This window comes from Onychostruthus taczanowskii, unplaced genomic scaffold (assembly GCF_017590055.1).
Source record: "Onychostruthus taczanowskii isolate IOZ18803 unplaced genomic scaffold, ASM1759005v1 scaffold13, whole genome shotgun sequence".
Classification (NCBI taxonomy): Eukaryota; Metazoa; Chordata; class Aves; order Passeriformes; family Passeridae; genus Onychostruthus; species Onychostruthus taczanowskii.
Window position 1 is genome coordinate 422796 of NW_024498462.1, and position 18381 is coordinate 441176.

An 18381-nucleotide genomic window follows, 5' to 3' on the forward strand; every position below is an offset into this window, starting at 1 on the left:
AGGAAGCAGCAGTGACTATCTAAAGAAATACCAGAGTAAGTTTATAGTTCAAAATAAACAAAAGCTGTGAGGCAAAGAATACACTTCACATGTACTTTCAGCCACTAAGTGCTCAAGAGAAGGAAGAACCCCCAGAGAGGGAAAAGCCCCAGATAAGCATGTTTATACATTCTCCCTGTAAGGAATCTTGAGAGGCCAGATCTTTTTGCAGCCTGACATGAAGTCCTGCATCCCTTCCCAGACATAATTCTGGTAGTTGCAGTTACTTACACAGCCCCTTTTTGTCTCTCCTGTCCTTTTTGCCCCTGTCTTTGTCATTGTCTTCTCCCAGGAGCATCCTTTGCAATTCCTTCCGTTCCTGCTCTTCTCTTTCCCGAGAGAGCTGAGAACTAGTTTTCTTGTTCTGTAACATATTCTCAATATTCTTTCCCATCTCTTCAAAGTCACTGTCTTCAGCTGAACTACTATCTGTGTCTGTTGACAGGATCTCAGTGGATTCCAGAACCCTGAAATAGGAAGCATCCTGGAAGTCCGTCAATGTTGCCCCCCCCAAATTAAAAAAAAACAACAGTCTGTTACCTTCCCAGAAATACAAAGGTGAAAATTATGCAAAGATTTGAGAATTAATGATACAAATCACTACTACAACAGGCATAACATATTCCATTCCCAGCCCTCCTTTTAACTCCTGCTAAAAGATCAACTGTTTCAAGACAATCTTCTCCAAATAGTTGGTCTCTTCTTCATTAACAATACTTTATTCCCTCACGACTCTCAAGTCGCAGGAATAAAGCATGAACAAGGAATAAAGCATGAATTCTGGCAGTTCTAAGAACAGGACATAGAATTGGTACCTGCTACCCAAGAGAGAGATGGCAAATTGGTCATTACAGAACAAAACAGGAAAGGAAAGGAAATAAGGTGGTGAACTACTGATGTGTGAAACTGCAGAACATCTCATGCTGTAACTCTGCAACACATTCTACCCTTCCAAAAGGTCTGTGACAAGAAGACACTAAACCTGAGGGTTTCTATAAACAGCCAAAGGTCTCTTTCCTAGTGCTGTACTTCACAAGCCCAACAAGTGAAGTGAACACCTACACCACCACATATCAGTGAGCCCCAGGCATGCACAGTGCTGGACTTCTGAGGTGGGGACAGGGTGGGGTCCAAGGCTGTGAACATCAGATAAGGACATACTTATTTTGTAAGTCGAAGATGCGCTGACACTCTTCTTTGTATCTCTCCTGATGTTCTGCCACAGAGAACCGAGAGCCGCGGGCAAATTTGCTCATAGGCCCTTCCCCGGAGCGTGCCTGCTCTGTGGACATCGTACGGACCACGTCAATCACCTCCCACCGGGACAGCTTCTTGATCTGCAGAGAGGAAGGCAAGGAGTGGCTCTAGAGACACCCAGCTGAGGTACCTGGCTGTGGATCACAGCCCTCTCCACATGAGGTCAAAGCAGAAATGTAGAAGTCCCTTCCACCATCAGCTGCTAAAGCCTTAGTGAAGCGTGCAGCCTGCCCTGGGCTCACACTCACCTCCTCCTCGGGCACTCCAAATTTCCGCAGCAGCTGTTTGGCATTTTTGAGGGAAAGCCGTCGCAGATCTGCATCTGTGCCAGTCACTGTCTTCTTCACTGGCTGAGGCTCTTTATCGTCCTGTTCAGAGGAAGATTCAGCCTATTAATGTCATAGGAGTTTCTCCTAGGCTCATCTGATATTTTCCCTTGCTTACGTCCCTTATTTAGTCCACTTCTCCCACATGAATTCCCAGCTATTGCTCCTTGGGAACTATACCTTCTGCTGGGTTGGTTTGTTTGGAATCTTGACATAAGAAAATCCTTCCCCACAACCAGTGGGATCTGCAACACCAGTCACTTCTAGGAGGCACTTGCCCTTCATAGCAGCAATGAAGGCTCGTGTGGTGTTCCAGGGAGCCGTGCGCACCTGCCAGCGAGAAAATAAACAATCATAACCCTGTTACAAGCTTTTATTTTGCAATTCTTCCAGTCATAATGAGAACCTTTGAACTGACACAATGAGGGTGAATTCCTCTTCTTGATCCTTCAGCTGCCCTGATAACATTTCAATGAATAACTGAAGTGCTGAGGAACTCACAAAAAGGCATTTGAGGTAAAAAAAGCTTAGCCCTGAAAGGACCTGCAAGAACAATCCCAAAGACAGGTATGAGCTGTCAGCAGAAGCTCCCAGGAAAGCTGTGTGAACATTGGAAACACTGAATTGGACTTTAAATATGTCCTTTAAATATAAGGACCTCATTTTTCTCCCACAATTCAAATTTATATACTGGTGTACACACATGTATAACTCTGATGATACCTCATCATCAATCTTCATTTGGAAATCCTCTTCATTCTCCTCTTCTGGAGCAAAGAAGGATTTCTCCCCGTAACCTGCATCCTGCAGAGAAATATTAAGGAAAAATCAGAAGCTGAAGTCTTACAAAGGTTACTGGAGACAGAAGTAGAAGTCATGGAGACTTGCCGTGCTGAACAAGCAAACTTCTATAGACAGTTGTCTGCAAGATTCACAATGACCAACAGTAGCAGAGACGTCAAACTGCCCAGTATTTTGACAAACTCCATAACTAAACAGTGCATTGAACTTCAAAAAAATATTCAGTGTCTCTTACAGCCACCTGCTGGTTACTTTCTGCTATAGAGCTCCAGGTATAAACATAAGCCCATTCTTGTACCTTCCCTTTGGTACTTTTGAGCACTGCTAATTCAATATTCAAATAATAGGTGGTAAGAATACAGTGTTTCTGTCTTTAAAACTTAACTCCCTTTTATGCAGCAGCAAACTCAGCAAGTGACACAACAGTCAGGGACCTAACTTGCCTACTCTATAGCAGAATTAGCTTCAGGGAGGAGGTGTCACCTAGGCTCACCCCTCACAGGGTGTCAGTAATTTGCCTTGGATTTAGCAGGATTTACCTTGAGCCGCTGCTCGGCCGCGATCATGCTGTAATAGGCACAGCACTGCTCTGGGGACACCATGGCTCTGATCTCCTCCTCTGTTGGCAACCTGAAATCCGGCTTTAAAACCCACCAGTTTGAGTCCATCCCTGAAAAATGCACAGGTCAAACACTGAGTAGTTTCCCATGTGTGCTGGATGCCATCACAGTCCCAGCTTTCATGTATTTGCTTGCAAAACACAACACAGCCACACACAGAGGGAAGGGAATCTGTTTGTGTCGTGTCTTTAATGAGTAAGTCACTGCCCAAAGGGTCATTAAAAATGTCTGAACTATAGTCACTTCTCACCATGAAGCACACTTTTGCCATAAGAAAGTTTCTTAAAAATTGTAAAAAAACCACCCCAGTCAGATTGCATTTCAGTTCTACAAGCTTTCAAGAATGTTTTATCAGGAGAAGTTCCCTCCCTCTGCTGTGTTTGGAGCTCCAAGAGCAGCACAGGATGGCTGAGCAGCAAAGAAAACCCCTCAGCACCTGTGCGTTTGAAATCGGCGCAGAGCTTCAGGCGCTTGCGGATGCTGCTCTCGGAGTGGGAGGGAAAGGCCTTCTTGATGTCCTCCATGCGGATCCTGCGCGGACGGTCCCTGCTCTTCCAGAAGAGCCGGTAGATAAAAACCTACAAAACAACAGCCATTTGTCCAAAGAAACAATCAAGCTGCTTGCACGTAGTACACACGATGCTTCTGGTGACTGCTTCAGACTTGCTACTTAAAAAACATTGTTTCTCATAAATTTACTCAGTGAAGTTTTCCAAGCTGCGTGTCTGCTTCAGGTTCAGCTGTTTCTGAGAAGGAAATGTGGAAAAAACATTTGTCTTGAAAATTTGTTTTATCACATTAGAAATTTTCATGTTTTGTCACAGAAATTCTGTGAACAGCATGGATTTTCCTGCTCTGCAAATACCTCTGGAGTTATAAATCTGAGTTAAATTGACAGTAAATTACTAGAAATTTTCTCCAAAATATGAACTTGAGGATAATTTCTGAATGCTCATGGACTGTCCCAAAGCTTAACCACCACAAGATCTAGAAAATTAAGAAAGACCTACGAGGCAACTCTAATTCTGTGCTGTTTGATAGCACAGTGGTAAACCCATAGGTGACATTTTACACAGCACAACCACTTCAAAACCCACTCTAACGTCTTCAATTTTGTACATTTGTATATAATCTCCTGATTATATACAAATAATTATTTTATTCTGGTAATGAAAAGCCAAAACCATTTACTTATCAGATAGAATGCCATTAAAACAGAAGAGACATGCTATAAATCTTTGGTTAAATGAAAACCAAAACGGCATGTCTGGTTAACATCCAACTCTTGCAGTGCTCTCACCTCACAAGAAAACAAACAAATCAAAAAAGGGAGTGACAGCAGGACAATGAGATCCTGAAATCAAGACTGTCCCAAGGCCCAAGCCTATGCCATGGGCTTGCTCCAAAGACCCCCCAAGATCCCCAAATAATCTCTTATCACATACCTGCAGGAAGTCTCTGATATGTGTGTTAGCTCGCTTAGAGTTGGGACCAGGTACTTCATAGAGTGGGCACTCCTGTCCAACTACAAAAATGTCCACCAGTTCTCGAATGTAGTAGCCTTGTCGTGTCCGGATGATCAGGAAATCTGTTTCAGGCATCTTATGTAAATAGATGGGGGCCCGGAAAAGATTGTTTTCAAATGCCTGTTAAGTGAAACAAATCAAAATTCAAAAGTTTTGATCAAATCTTCTGTGATACAATCTACAAAAAAGATATTAAGACAAAACAACACCCCAAGGTTCATTGCAATGGTATACCATTATTTAAATCACAGCATACGTAGATGTGCAGGGAAGAGTCAAGGATGAAGAACAAAAGCTTAAGAAACACTAGAACAAATGCAGAGATTGAAGGGCTCTTTGGACATTTGGAGGTACTTCAGGTCCTTTAAGAAGGCATTTTCAAAAACAAGGCAGAAAGAACACATCTGCAAAAGGGCACAATAACCACAGAAACCAGCCCAACACACAATTAGCACTGTTAGTTCTGTAATAAATCTCTAATATGGAACCTTCACCTTACCTTTTTCCTGTGGTACAGAATGGAAGAATTATTGCTGCAGGAAGAGCAGCTAGCATTAACTGAAATCCATTTGTATTTACATTAAGGGATTATTAGCCAGGTGGTCCTTGTAACATTCTTAATTCCTCTCCCCATCTCAAATGTATATATTTTAACAACAGAGAGAAGCTCATAAAAGCAGAAGTCTGTACACCTGACTAGTAAGTGGCATCCAAAAACTAGAAGTACAGCTCTCAGAAGGTACATATAAAATCCTAGACTGTGAGAAATCCATGTTTTCTATCCCCTCAAACACCTATTTATTGAGCTCCCCAGCATTCAAACAGCTTTGGTTTTCCCATCAGTCCTCTCTAACACTATTTCTAATGCCATTACTAAGAAAAACAGCAAAGATTCACTTCCTGCAATTCTTGTAACTCCTACAACAACTTTAAAAAGCACACAACAGAGATTAAAAAAAAAAACAAAAAAAAGAAAGCTAGGAACTAAATTAGTAATAGTAATTACTATTACAAGTAAGCAAAGAGACATAAACTGGAACTGAAAAGGAAGGTGGTGTTTTTTTTGGAAGCCGAGCATTGCTTGTGATTGAATAAATAGGGCTTGTAAAAGGTACTCTGCCTATGATGCCACATTCAACTTATCAGTTTTTTAAATGTCAAAACCTCATTTCTCACCTGCAGTAACTGCCCTGGATGCAGAGAACCCAGGAAGGGAGAAGTGTGACAATAAACAGTCTCTCCATATTTACAGTCTGGAGCTCCTGGATCTTTGCCAGGTTTCTGGAAGGTGCAATGGAAGTGCTGTTAGCTCTCAGTGAGAGGCAGAGGGAAATCGCTGTCCACAGCAGAATGTGCATACTCACCCTCTTGTAGTAATTTTTAATCTTTGTTGCCATGCCAACCTGCATCATCAGAGGGGCGTTCTCCTCACTGTACTCAGCCAGGATGAGATCTCCATCCTTGCCAGTGAGGTCCTGTGGCGTGCGCATGAAGAACATCTCCCCCCCGCCCGAGGCCTGCCGCTCCTGCTCCCTCATCTGCGCCGGGGACAGCGACAGCGTCAGCACAACAGCTCAGCACGCCGCCCAGGAGCCACACACAGGCACACAGCAACAGCTCTACCTTGGCTTTCTTCTTGATGTGCTTCAGCAGAGGCTGCACAGCGTGGGGCCCGGGCTGGGACAAGGCACCAAAGGAGTATTTCTTCAGGGGAGGCCGATGGAATTGTCGGAGCTTCATGGGACCCATGTGGGTGGGAAAGAACGGCTGGCGGAGCTCCACTGCTGGGATGGAGTGCTGGTACAGAACAAAAGCTGTGCTAAGAGGGACACCACCACCTCAAAAGTAAGACCATCCTCCTATCCTGTTAAACCTTAAATAAGAGAGCCCATGGATATTTTTAGGTCTCCTAGCAGAAACACAATTGCATTGAAACCCACTTGTCATCAAAAATAATGCCTTTTGACAGAAAAGTGCTTACTTCCATATAAAGATCTTTCCTTTGCATACAGAGATGACTTCAATTTTACTATTTCAAATGGTACTCAATGGTGGGATCTTTTTACTAATCAGGAATTACATGTAAAGCCATTATCTCCATCAGTGGGGGAGAAATTAATTTGGAATTACAGTTTTCCCATTACAGAAGATGCTGGAATCAGATGAGGTTTTAGAAGTCGCTGAATTCCACAAAGAAGGAAGAAAAAAAATATCATCTCCTCACCCAGGGCTGGTGAACAGTAATTCATGTTCATCAGTAACTAAATCAATTTTATAATATTCAGACTAAGACACACAGTAGCAGCAGAAGTACAAACTGCACCTCCTTCTCCCCTCCCACTATTGGTTTACAAAGAATACTACATAATAAGACACAAAACAAAAGCATGGCGAGTAGGACACAGGAAGATCAAGCAATTAAATCTCAGTTTGAAGGGGCAATCAATAAAAATTAGTTCAAACTCCTCATTTTAATTGAACATTAAAAATATCTCTCATCAAGTCTTAACTAACCTGCTGTAAGCTAAATTCTGTTTTTCTACAAATCTTTAGTCCTACCCTCAGCTAGAAACCTCCTACCAAGACACTCAAGCTCTCTCACAGTGAAGACTATGTGACTACCTGGATGATGTTGCCTCCAAAGGTTCCTCGAAGTCCCTGCTGTTTGGGGTAGTAAAACTCATCATTGGAGAGGTTCCAGGGATCCTTCACCTCTGGCTGAGACATGTTCTAATTCCATTTTTAACACAGAGAGAGAAGCGTCAAAAAAATCCCAAAACCTCACTCCCTCCTCATCTTTCCAAACCCTGGAGATGATGCTGAAGCTTTTGCTGACCTGCTGTGGCTCTTCCTTGATGACACCTGTTTTTCCCAACAGGATCCGACTCTTCTTTAGAGAAGATTCTTTCTTGTTCTCCTTGGATGGAGAGTTCAAAGTCATCTCTTCCTTTTCATCAGGAATTTCTAAAAGCACAAGTTTACATCCCTACCTTTCCTATTCAAACCAACATGCATGCAAGTCAAATTAAGACAGTCACTCCTAAAACACATCAAGAGTCAGATTAATCACATTGGATTTAACTTTCAAGGCATTAATTTTTGCTTTCCTGTCAGTGCATTTAACTTAGAAGTCGAATGTGTACACCTCAACAATAAAGGTTATTAGCATTGCCACCTCCTGCTTAGGCCTTTGACTTGCAAATTAATTTCAAAAGCCAGAACAAAGGAAGGCCTTAACTATTGCCCCAGTCCATTTATTTCTGCCACAGTGTGATTATAAACCCTTGCTTTCATTTCCCCATGTCTTTTCACAGTCAATTCAATTTTCTGGATGCCATAAACATACCTAGAATTATGTTTTCATCATTTGGATCGAGTGTTAAGACAGGGGGATCCAAGTAGGTTTCCATTGCCTGATCATCCCAGATGATATTGTCCTCCCAACGGCCATACACTAACTCTTCATTATCAATTGGGAAAATGGAGTACCAGGGCTTGTCTTCATCCAGGGAAACTGCAACAATCATAAAGTAGAACCCTTGAGAATTTGATACACAGAAAACTATTTCAGATCTCATTCCCACATCTTACTGCCTCTACCTTCCCCATCTTTCAGGCTTCCTGAGGGAGGATCTCTAAAAAGCAAAAGAAAACTGATCTTGAAAGCAAAGAGGAAGAGCCCCAAGTTTGAGCTTTACCAATGCTCAGAGATTTTGCTCTTCTGAAACACAGCCTCCAAAAAGTTCTAGAGCAAACAAGTAGCCCTTCTACCACAGAAATGAGTGTCACATGCACCTATTCATGAGCCATTACCTTGCTGTTCAGGGGCCTTTTCCTTGCACTTTGCTATGCCCAGGACTCCTGCCACACTTGGTTTCTGTGCTAGAGGAAGTGGTGAATTGAGCAAAGAGCCACTGCGGTTCAAACCTAGAGAAAAAGAAAACAAAAGCAAGGTCAGCTTGAGTGGGAGGGTCAGGGACACTGCAGTGCCTCAAACCAGGACTGGGGGGTTGCATGGAGAGTGAATTTCAGCCTGAAAACCTACTACTCGTATCCCAAAGAGTGACATGTGTCATTAGAACTGGGAAAACTTAAACAAACCACACTTCACGCAGAGCTGACTGCTGGAGTGTGCAGCCTCTTCAAAGAACCTCCAATTCACCCACCCAATGCCTCAGTGTCTTGTACTCACAGCTGAACACTAAAGAATTGACACTGGTACCCAAAAAAGATGTGACATCCCCAGTAGTCTCTCCTTGCAGAAGCAGGATAAGATATGACAAACAGAAGACAAACATTCATTCTATGTAAACAATTTCAATGTAAAATGCATCCATGTCTAAAAGAAGTCTGAGGCTTGTAAGAACTGTTACTTCCTATCTAGAAAAAACAATACAATTTTTAGTTGAGCAGAAACTTCTGAAGACTTCTACATAATTCTTCAAACTAAAAGCAAAAGTAAACAAAATTCCACATGCCTATAAAAAGAGAAAATCCTAAGGCCAGCTTTCCTTGATATTAATGTAGATGGATCCAGCATCTGGTATTCCACATGGGAAGAAGAAAGACAGAGCTGGGATAGGGGTTTTTTAACAGAAGTGACCTACTCTGGTTTTGGAAAGAAACCAGGTCTCAGAATTCTCAGTGGAGCTGTGATTTTTCCAAAAAGCACTCCCTGACAGGGGGAATTATGTTCTACATTTGAGACATGCAACTGTATTTGTACAATTTTACAAGTGCTGCAGCACATAATGAGTCAGCTCACTACAGCAAGCAAAGCTGGTGTCAGAGCCCTGATCACCTTGCTGGGCATTGTAGGCAGTGGCATTTCTGGTCATGCTGGACGGCAGCCAGCCCGCCAAGCTGGCACGCTGCGTCTTCGTCCCTTTGTGCTTGACATCCTCCCCATTCCAGATGACATCATCCTCCCACTGGAGCTGTGTCACCATGAGGAAGTGCTCATCAGCTAGCAGATCATCCTTCTCCTTCGATGATTCTGCATCCTGGAAGGGAGTAATAATTGTTGGAAGACATGACTTGAAAGACATCCTTCCAAACTAATGGAGGAAAATTCAACATCTCATTTTGCACAGAATCACCAGATTCTCATTGTGCAGCAATCCCCACATCCATCCCCACACTTTGCCCCACGGTTCCCCTCTCACCCCCTCCTCTGTGTGTCCTTTAGCCTCCTCCTCCTCGTTCTTCTCCTTCAGCTTGAAGCCATAATCGAAGCCACTGCCGTCTTCGGGGATGCCCAGCATGTCGTACCAGAGCTGGGCGGGGCCGTAGCGCCACTCGGCCACCTTGGGCTTGGTGTCTGTCACCTTGTCTGTGTCACCAGTGGACTGGGAAAATTTCGACTCCACAGGTGCCATCATGGTAATCTGAAGCACAGCGAAGGAGGGAATGGTTACACTGGTGGTTTATCTAAATGTCAGTAAGAGGTCTCTTCCTCCCGAGTTTCCCAGCTTACTCACATAGAAGAAAAGTGTTTCTAAGAAGATCTTTTCCAAACTTACTAGCTGCCTCAAGAATGTTCTGCAATTAGACTTCCAAGAACACAGAGACTTCTTCTTGATACAAAGAGGGTAAGCTCTCCTATTGATCCTGTACCATGGATGCAGCCTTCTCAATAAGAAGCAATCACCTGAAGTCACTGACTAGTATTTGGAGAAGAGCTGCTGCCCAGCTGGAATACAAGCCAGCTCTGTTCTCTACTTTTCTTTTGAGGGAAAAGCTCCTTCCTCTAAAAGTTGCTGTCCAATCCACTACTACCCCCAGCGCTAGCTGGTGACCCTCTCTAAGTCTCAGATATCCCACCTCATCGTCTGAAAGGCACTGCTCAGGAGGAGGAGGAGCAGCAAACTCATACTCCCAAGGAGATTTTCCTTCCACTCCACTCTCAACCACAACTTCACCCTCCTGTATCTGCACTTCCTGTGCCAGCTCCCGGTGCTTCTTCTTGCGCTTCCTCCGGGCACTTCGCCAGACCGACGGGACGTTCTTCCCAGGGCCAAAGAGACGCAGGAAACGCAGCACCTGCAATGGGAAAAACAAGAGGATCAGATTAAACAGACACTGTGGAATGCTTGCCCTCACCTGAAGAACACTAATGCAAGAGAGCACTCTGAGATTCAGAAGCTTGGCCTGTGGTACAAGCCCAGCTCCCAATGCAAACAACAGCTTCTTGTTATACTTGAAGAAAAAAGTTTCTGATCCTTATGTTTGATGGATCCCTCATTTTCAAAAGGATATATTCTTAATTTCAGACACAGAGAAAGAGGGAAGAAAGACTGCCTTTACATATTGGACATGTGGTTAGACACCACCTGGAAGCAACTGATTTTCATTCTGAACAATCCACAATCTTCAGAAAGACAGATGGAGGTTGAAGAAGAGTTGATAAAATTATCAGCAAAAGAGACAAGCTAAAAGAGAGTTATATAGAGATTTCTTAAGCAAACAGATAGATAATATGGCCCAGAAATAATACACTTATTTTTACTTCCATTATAATGCAGTTCCCCTATACTGCACACCTCCAAAACCTGCACTCATGGTAATGATACATTTTCTCTCCTGCTCCTCCCATGGGTATGATTGCTGGGTTTTAAACACTTAAATTTATTATTTTCTTCTAAGAACTCTCTTAAAGAGGTAGAAAATTATTTCTAAATTAACTGACATATTTAGGTGACAGGAATTAGAACCAAAGATTTGCAGATACACCCTATTAATGGTCTCTGTTAATCTGTTACAATGATCCCCAAAGGAAATGTTTATATGACCACTCTGTCCACCTCTGCCTATATCCATGTAAACCTTCTTTCCAAAACTCCCACAGATTATTTACAAAACCTTTATCCAGTTTCAATGACTTGTCATGAAGACCAAAAGTCTCAGACATAGTTAAACTGCTAACAAGTTAAATGGACACAAAAGTTTGCTTCTGCACATGCTATTTTAGGAGCTTTTATCCAAAAATACAATGCTATATTAACATGCACAGCAACCCATCCTCAGCAAAATCTGCAGGGCTTTAGGCTTTGCCAGTTCTATTGCTCATGAATTAATCATGGAAAGTGCTCAGCATTAATTGCTTGCACTGATTTCTGCACCCACTGGGCACACCCAACACTGAGCCAATGTCTGACATTATGTGTTGAGCATCAAAGAAATGAACACACCAACTGATACACAGGAAACACCAAGCTTGCAAAAGCCTAGGAAACACTGAGAAGGGAAACTTCTGTGCTAGAGCTTCACCTAGATTACCAATAGACAGTGTCCAGCTAAATCATTAAAACATGACATTAATTATGCAAGTTATTCAGCTCCTTACACAAACTCTGAGGCACCGTTTCCTCTATTCTTGACAGCTTTAAAACTTCCAAAATAATTACTGAAATACATAATCTGCATTTTCTATTTGGGAGCATTTAGTAAAGAATTGTAATGGATTTGCTTTGTGCAAAACCCAACCAATCTTTGAACCAACTTGCTTTGAGGTGATTTCTAATTTATGCTCAGAGCAATTTCGAGAGAGAATTAAGTAAAGGTACAGATCACAAATTGTTACAGGAAAAGCACATCAAGTTCAGGACAGCATAAAAGGAGGAGCAAGTATTTACCAGAAAAGCCAGGAAGCAGACAGATTAGCACTGGTTTTTAATCATCTGGCAAAAGTATCAAATCAACAGGCCTTTGCTATGGTCAGCAAAACATTCACACCCTGATTTACAGGATGCTCTTTAAGAGATTCCTGCAAATGGCAGGAAAATTATTAGATAAAATCAATCTGGAAACAGCAGCACACAGAAACTAAAGAAAGTACTGAGTGAGCAAGAACACCTATGTGAGTACTGAGCAGATACCCCTAAACAGTGTACAATGCATATTTAGAGGGCTCACATGACACACATCTCTTCCACATATCTCTTACAATACCTTGCCTGGTCGAAATTCTGGGAAGAGCTCTGTAACACTTGGCAACTGTTTGGTAGCATCTCGCTGCATGATTCCTGCAAGAGGAAGTGTGAGTTTGCCTTCCTTGGATTCTGCCTGCCTGGCTTCTTGAGGTCCCATCTCTGACTCAGAATCAGAGCTGCTGCTGAAATCCACCTTGTCGGAGGCAGCAGAGGAAGGAGCAATGATGGAGGGCAAAATGATACCGTCTCCATCTTCAGATACTACAATAGAACAAGCACCTCATAAACAAACAGGTCTCCTCCCTCTCCCCAGCATAACCCCATAGTGCCACATTTACTGTTTATATGAAGTTATGCAAAAATTGAGCCTGTGCAGGCATTCTAAGTACCATTCTGGTTTAACCTTTCATTTTATCCTAAGCGTTCCAGGTGAATTCCCCAGCCACAACTGAGAGGATGAGATAAAAAAACAGTTTCGTTGTCAATATGGGCATTTCAATATTTCAAGTCACTGGCAATACAATACCCTAGGCTTCAGGCACTCCTGCACCACCACAAACACTCACCTCCAGACGCAGCCTGCAGACCGAGTTTGGGCGATGCGCGGTGCCGCAGAACTGCTACACAGAAGAGCTCACTTTCTTCAGACATTCACATTGCCAGAGAGAAGAAGAAAGTCCTCACTCACCAGTGGCAGCTGCATCCTTTTCATCTTCTTTTTTTCCAGGTACTGGAGGGGGTGGTGGTGGTGGCATCAGCTTGGAATCAATGTCTTCACAGTCAGCATCGTAATCATCCTCATCTTCATCTAACCAGGCAGGAGACAAGACCACGCGTTAAGCAGATAATAAAACAAAACCAGGCACCCTTTCCATTTATTCTGTCTCAAACCTGATGGCATAGACACCATTCTTATCTTGTAACTAGATGAAGACTCTCAGCAGTTCAGCTTCCTGCACAAACTCACTTGCAAGATGTAAATTTAAAAAATACCAGGAAGGAAGGACAAAGAGAAACTGACAGAAAGATGACTGAAGCACTTAAAATCTATGTGTATGCATATATTCTGCTATGAGCTCCTTTCACTGACAATTTGCCTACGTGTTTATATATTCTGCTATCACATCCTTTTATTCACTCTTTGTAGAACAAATAAAGAAAATGTGGGTTAAAAAGTCAAAATCACTTTTATATCTCACTAACCACAAAAAGTCACCAGAAAGATTAAGTGTAAGACACCTTTGAAGAATATGCCAAGATGTAGCATTTACACCAGCAGCTACTGAAATGGAAAAGCTGCTTGTTTTTGAAATCACATTCTAGGCCAGAATACAGACAGAGACACCTGGCACCAACAAAAGAACCAAGGTACCTTCTGCAGAGTCTTAAAAAAAAAATAAATTCAAGAGTAAAACAGGAGAGAGATACTAAGACTGAAGTGACTCCAATTAGGAACCGATTCCTTAAAAGAGGAAGGCAGCAAGCAGTGGCTTCATCCAGTGAAGAGTTTCACAAAAGCTGATACTGGGCTCTTGAAGCAAGGAGTGAAAAGCACAATGCCCCAGAAGAGCTCCTACAGCAGAGCTGCAGTGCTGGTCCCCTTTACCTGGCCTTCGGGCTGGCTGCAGGCTGCCCATCGCCTGCTTGTACCGACGGCTCTCATCCTCTGCCACTTCAGTGATGTCTGAGTAATCAACAGCATCCTCGGTGCTCTTAACCCAGCCTAGGAGGAACACAAACCTTTATCCTAATTTGTATTAGTTACATCAGACTTCACTAGGTGCTTATGAATGCTTTGCGAAAAACTATCTGATTAGCATCTCCCACCAGAGTACTGTTCCCCTCATTCTAATCAAAAGCTCGCATGGCTCTGAATTTCCCCTAAAAGATTGGTAAGCAAGCAAATTTAGCACAAGGAGCACCTATCACTTACTCGTGAAAACTGTTCAACAAGTTCAGAAAGAGATATTATAATGCTGTGTGCTAAGTAGGCTTCTTTAATACAAACACAGATTAAACTTATTTATGAAGGAGGAGAGACAAGTAAAAGAAAAAATACTCATAAAAAATGAAAGGGAACAGGTGCAGAATTGATTGGGAGCTACTGTGGGATTCTGTTTGGCAAGGTGGAGAAGGGAAGGCGTTTGACAGAGGGCCGCTGAGCAGAGACCACCACGACACTCCCTGCAGACCCGGGTGCATTTCGTCCTCCGCAGCCCCTCCGCTACCCGAGCGCAGCCACCCAGCGCCAAACCTTCCTCGTCCAGGTGCGCTCCCTCGCTCTCGGCGCTGTCCTCCTCGCTGGCGGTGATCTCGGTGATGAGGTTGCCCAGCCCCAGCACGCCCAGCCCGGCCAGGTGCTTCTTGGATTCCTGGGGAGACCAGAGCTGGGAGGCTGCGAGCGCCGGGCCGGGCCGGGCCCCGCGGGTGCTGCCCCAGAGCCCGCCCCGAGCATCCCCCGGGACACCCCGAGTTATCCCGGGACACCCCGAGTTTCGTGACACATCCCGGCTCACCCCAGCAGAGCCCGGGATGCCCCGGTACATCCCGCACAAAGCGGGCCACCCCGGCTTCACCCCGGCATAGCCCACAGGTGGCCCCAGGCACCCCGGCTCACGGCCGTCCCTCCGCCCGCGGTGCCTTCCCGGAGCGACACGGCCCTACCTTGTCGAGGACGCTGTCCCCTTCCAGCTGCCCCGCCTCATTGATGTTGCCGAAGAGGAAGCCGGCCAGGGAGAAGGGCTCGGCGCGGCCGCCATCCGCCTCCTCCTCGCTCTCCGAGTCCGACATCGCTGCCCCGACACCGAGAGCGGCGGAAACGGCCCCGGGAACGGCCTCCGCCCACAGCGCCCCCGCGCGGCCCCGCGGCGCGGCGCAGCAAGGAAGCGCAGACGCTCCGCCCTCGCCAAAAATTCCTTTATTGCCTCAGGAACCGGGCCCGGCTTTCCACAGGAAAGAGCTGCCTTCAGCACAGGTGCGGGACAAACAGCAGGGCGAGTTAATGCGACAGCCAGAGAGGTGAGGAAAGGTTTATTACAATGTCATTACGCATAATTTATAAAATAATAAAAAAAAAGGAAAAGATCCTTTAAAACTGTTAGATGTAATACAAATTATTTTATAGCATAAAATCAAGTTGCCAGTGTATGTATCAGTACCACACTTCAGAGCCTTGGGCTCCCACGGCTGCTGGGTGGTCCTTGCTGCCCACTGCGGGGGTTGGCACCCCTCCGAGATCCATCTGCTTCTCACTGGGGCAGCCAAGCAGCACCAAGGCTTCTACAGTGAGGTTTAGCACCCGGACACAAAGCACAGGGAGCTGCTTCTACTTTAAATTTCATAGAAATAGCTACAGCTCTACACTGAAGAAAGCACTTCCAAATCTAAGCACAGCTCATGGATATCCTTTGGACACACAATTCCTGAACTGCCCAGCTTCAGCTGTATTTAAAAAAAAAACCAAAAAAAAAAACCCAAGTAGTTCAGAAATAATTCACAAAGCAAAGGTTAAAATCTGTGTCTTCACAGTGAGTCTCTTCTGTGAATTAAGACATACACATTGCATCTCAATTCAGTAACAAACTGAAGGACCTTGGACCATTCAGGAAACCCACACCGAGTTTTCTGACCTCCCAAAACAAGACAAAATCCAGCCATGGGATTATGTGAAGTCTGTATTTTTCAACTGCCCACAGAAGAAAAATAAAGCATGGAAGAAACAGAAATGATTGTAAACTGAAGCACTGGACTACTTACAAAAAAAGGACCAAGAATTCCAGGGAGGGGGAAAAAAAGGAAGGAGGATCATGAAAGGAGAATGCCCACTGAAAGGAAAAGCTCGCTGGATTTGTTCTGAAGCTCACCCTCATGGAAAGCAGAGGCTGGAGGAAACCAGCTACTAGCCAGGACTTTTACCCCGTCAGAGGGTGACAGAAATAGAAAGCATTTAAATAACCACGTTCTCCGAAGTGAGTAAAAAGTCTTTGACGGTTCAAAGTTCTCTCTGCTCATTTTCATAACTATCCTCCTGTTCTTCTCCTCAGAACTGTTGTGCAATCCATCTGCTAAGTAATCTAAGTGGGGATAAGGTGTTCTGGCATAATGTAATCAACAGTGTAACCAAATCAAATAAATTGATTAAGTAGTTGAATTTTATCTCGCTACACTCTCTTCCAGTTCACTCCAGGATGGCTGCTTGAGCCTACAGAAATGGAGGGGCTGTGCAATAATACTTGCTCACAAGATTTCTTCTCCACAAAATGCATGTAATTCAGTTAGGAATAACCACAAAAAGGCACAGGATTAAAAGATTTCAGTATGTAAAAAAGTAAAAACTTTTAAAAACAGTAGTAGCTTCAGTACAAAACTGCAAATATATGTAGCCAAAAAAAAAAAAAAAAAAAAAAAAGGTAGACTTTTAATTTCAGGCACCTCTTAAGACTAGTTCAAACGTATCACAGACTTTTAAAAGTACATTTCTGAATAAAGCAAAGGTTATGGGCTTGCACCGGGGTCACTAGACAGTTGATTCAGGTCTGACCAAACCACGTGCACTGGCTTAAATAAATACATTTTAAACATGATAAAGTCTATTTACTCAGTTACTTAAATTTACCTACAGAAAATAATCTTGAATTACAAGGCACAGAGTTAATTGCTGCCTGCAAGCCCAGCCCACACTAAAGGCCTACAGCTAAAGCAAAGGCAGAAGGTGGTGAGTAGAGGTTATCTCAGTGAATTCTCTACAGCCTTCAGGGCAGGAGCCACATCTGGAACAGCACTTCCTCTGCAAGTGCAAGAGACACAAAGACACTCCAGGCAATGGCACTTGGTGAAGAAAAACGTGCAGAGTGTGCAGGCTTCTGCAAGCATCCTGCAGAAAGGTGTTCTGGAACTGCCTGTGCTCAGCCTTTGGAGCTCTGTGTCTCTTCACTGACCACAGGCACCAGCATTTGGGTTAACTGCAGTTTATAACCTGCGGGTTGCAATTGGCTAAAGCAGCACCAAAATCAGCATGTCTCAGGTGAAAAAAAACTGCAGTTAGCGTCAGCATCAGTTACACTAGCTGAAGAAAGGCACATCCTCTTCAAACAGAGGAATTAGGGCACAAATACCAACATTTCTATCCGAATAGAGGAATTAGGGCACAAATGCAAACGTTTCTATCCACCTGGTATTTTTGCCAGCATCAGATAAGGCAAGGTCAAATTAACACACAAGATCCCTAATAACCTTGTTGATGTATTTTCTGTTATCTTGCTAAAATGAGGCACTTTTTTTTTTTTCCTGACCAGGGTATACACCAGTGCAGTTTTGCATGTGTGGGAATCACAAGAAAAAAGCAAGTTCTGAATGACCAATTGAGGCTGCAGCCAGACAAAGACAGCACTGTCAACTTCAGACAACAAAGCCCAGTCCAGCACCAGTGGTTTCACACAAAGTATCTTTGAAGCATGCTGCTTTCATACCACGGAGCTGGAAGGTTGAGTCTAAGGAAGGGCTCATGCGCTCACTCCTCAGCTGGTCCCGGAACCACACATAAAGAACAGTGCACATCCTGAAAATAAAAGCCAGCTGCCACTTACTGGAGCTGCTAAAGAAGGTTAAAAAGTATGTAAATAGAACTTCAGTTAAAAAGAGTGTATAAGAACTGAGCATCCAGGAGAGGAAAAAACCACCCAGGTAATCCTATCCAGTGACTGGCTAACCATTACAGACTGAACTGAAAATAGGAAGAAGCAGGGGTTCCTGTAAACAGAACCTCCAAATTTTCTGTCAGCCTTCTCACAGAAAAACAACAAAGGAATTTGCCATAAAAATCTCACATGGTGGCCCCAAGAATGTTAGGAATTTAAGCACTTGCTCAAGAGCAAACAGGCTG

General features: G+C 43.8%; 1 protein-coding gene across 3 annotated transcripts in view; it reads right to left on the reverse strand.

The window, feature by feature from the left end:
* The window catches only part of TAF1 (TATA-box binding protein associated factor 1), a 29566-nt gene extending 14140 nt beyond the window's left edge, over window positions 1-15426 (reverse strand). The window contains exons 1-23 of one of the 3 annotated variants that reach the window (XM_041396710.1): window positions 15165-15426; window positions 14755-14872; window positions 14107-14223; window positions 13189-13308; window positions 12520-12593; window positions 10393-10611; window positions 9735-9956; window positions 9371-9572; window positions 8383-8496; window positions 7916-8083; window positions 7406-7533; window positions 7192-7299; window positions 6193-6366; window positions 5934-6107; window positions 5746-5850; window positions 4489-4689; window positions 3480-3621; window positions 2963-3093; window positions 2346-2426; window positions 1803-1952; window positions 1545-1664; window positions 1201-1376; window positions 271-506 (exon numbers count right to left, since the gene is read on the reverse strand). In XM_041396710.1, the coding sequence (XP_041252644.1) occupies window positions 271-506; window positions 1201-1376; window positions 1545-1664; window positions 1803-1952; window positions 2346-2426; window positions 2963-3093; window positions 3480-3621; window positions 4489-4689; window positions 5746-5850; window positions 5934-6107; window positions 6193-6366; window positions 7192-7299; window positions 7406-7533; window positions 7916-8083; window positions 8383-8496; window positions 9371-9572; window positions 9735-9956; window positions 10393-10611; window positions 12520-12593; window positions 13189-13308; window positions 14107-14223; window positions 14755-14872; window positions 15165-15290 (3406 nt within the window). In that variant the 5' untranslated portion in view covers window positions 15291-15426. The other 2 variants (XM_041396711.1, XM_041396712.1) reach the window with 2 other exon arrangements.
* Window positions 15427-18381: the final 2955 nt, after the last annotated feature.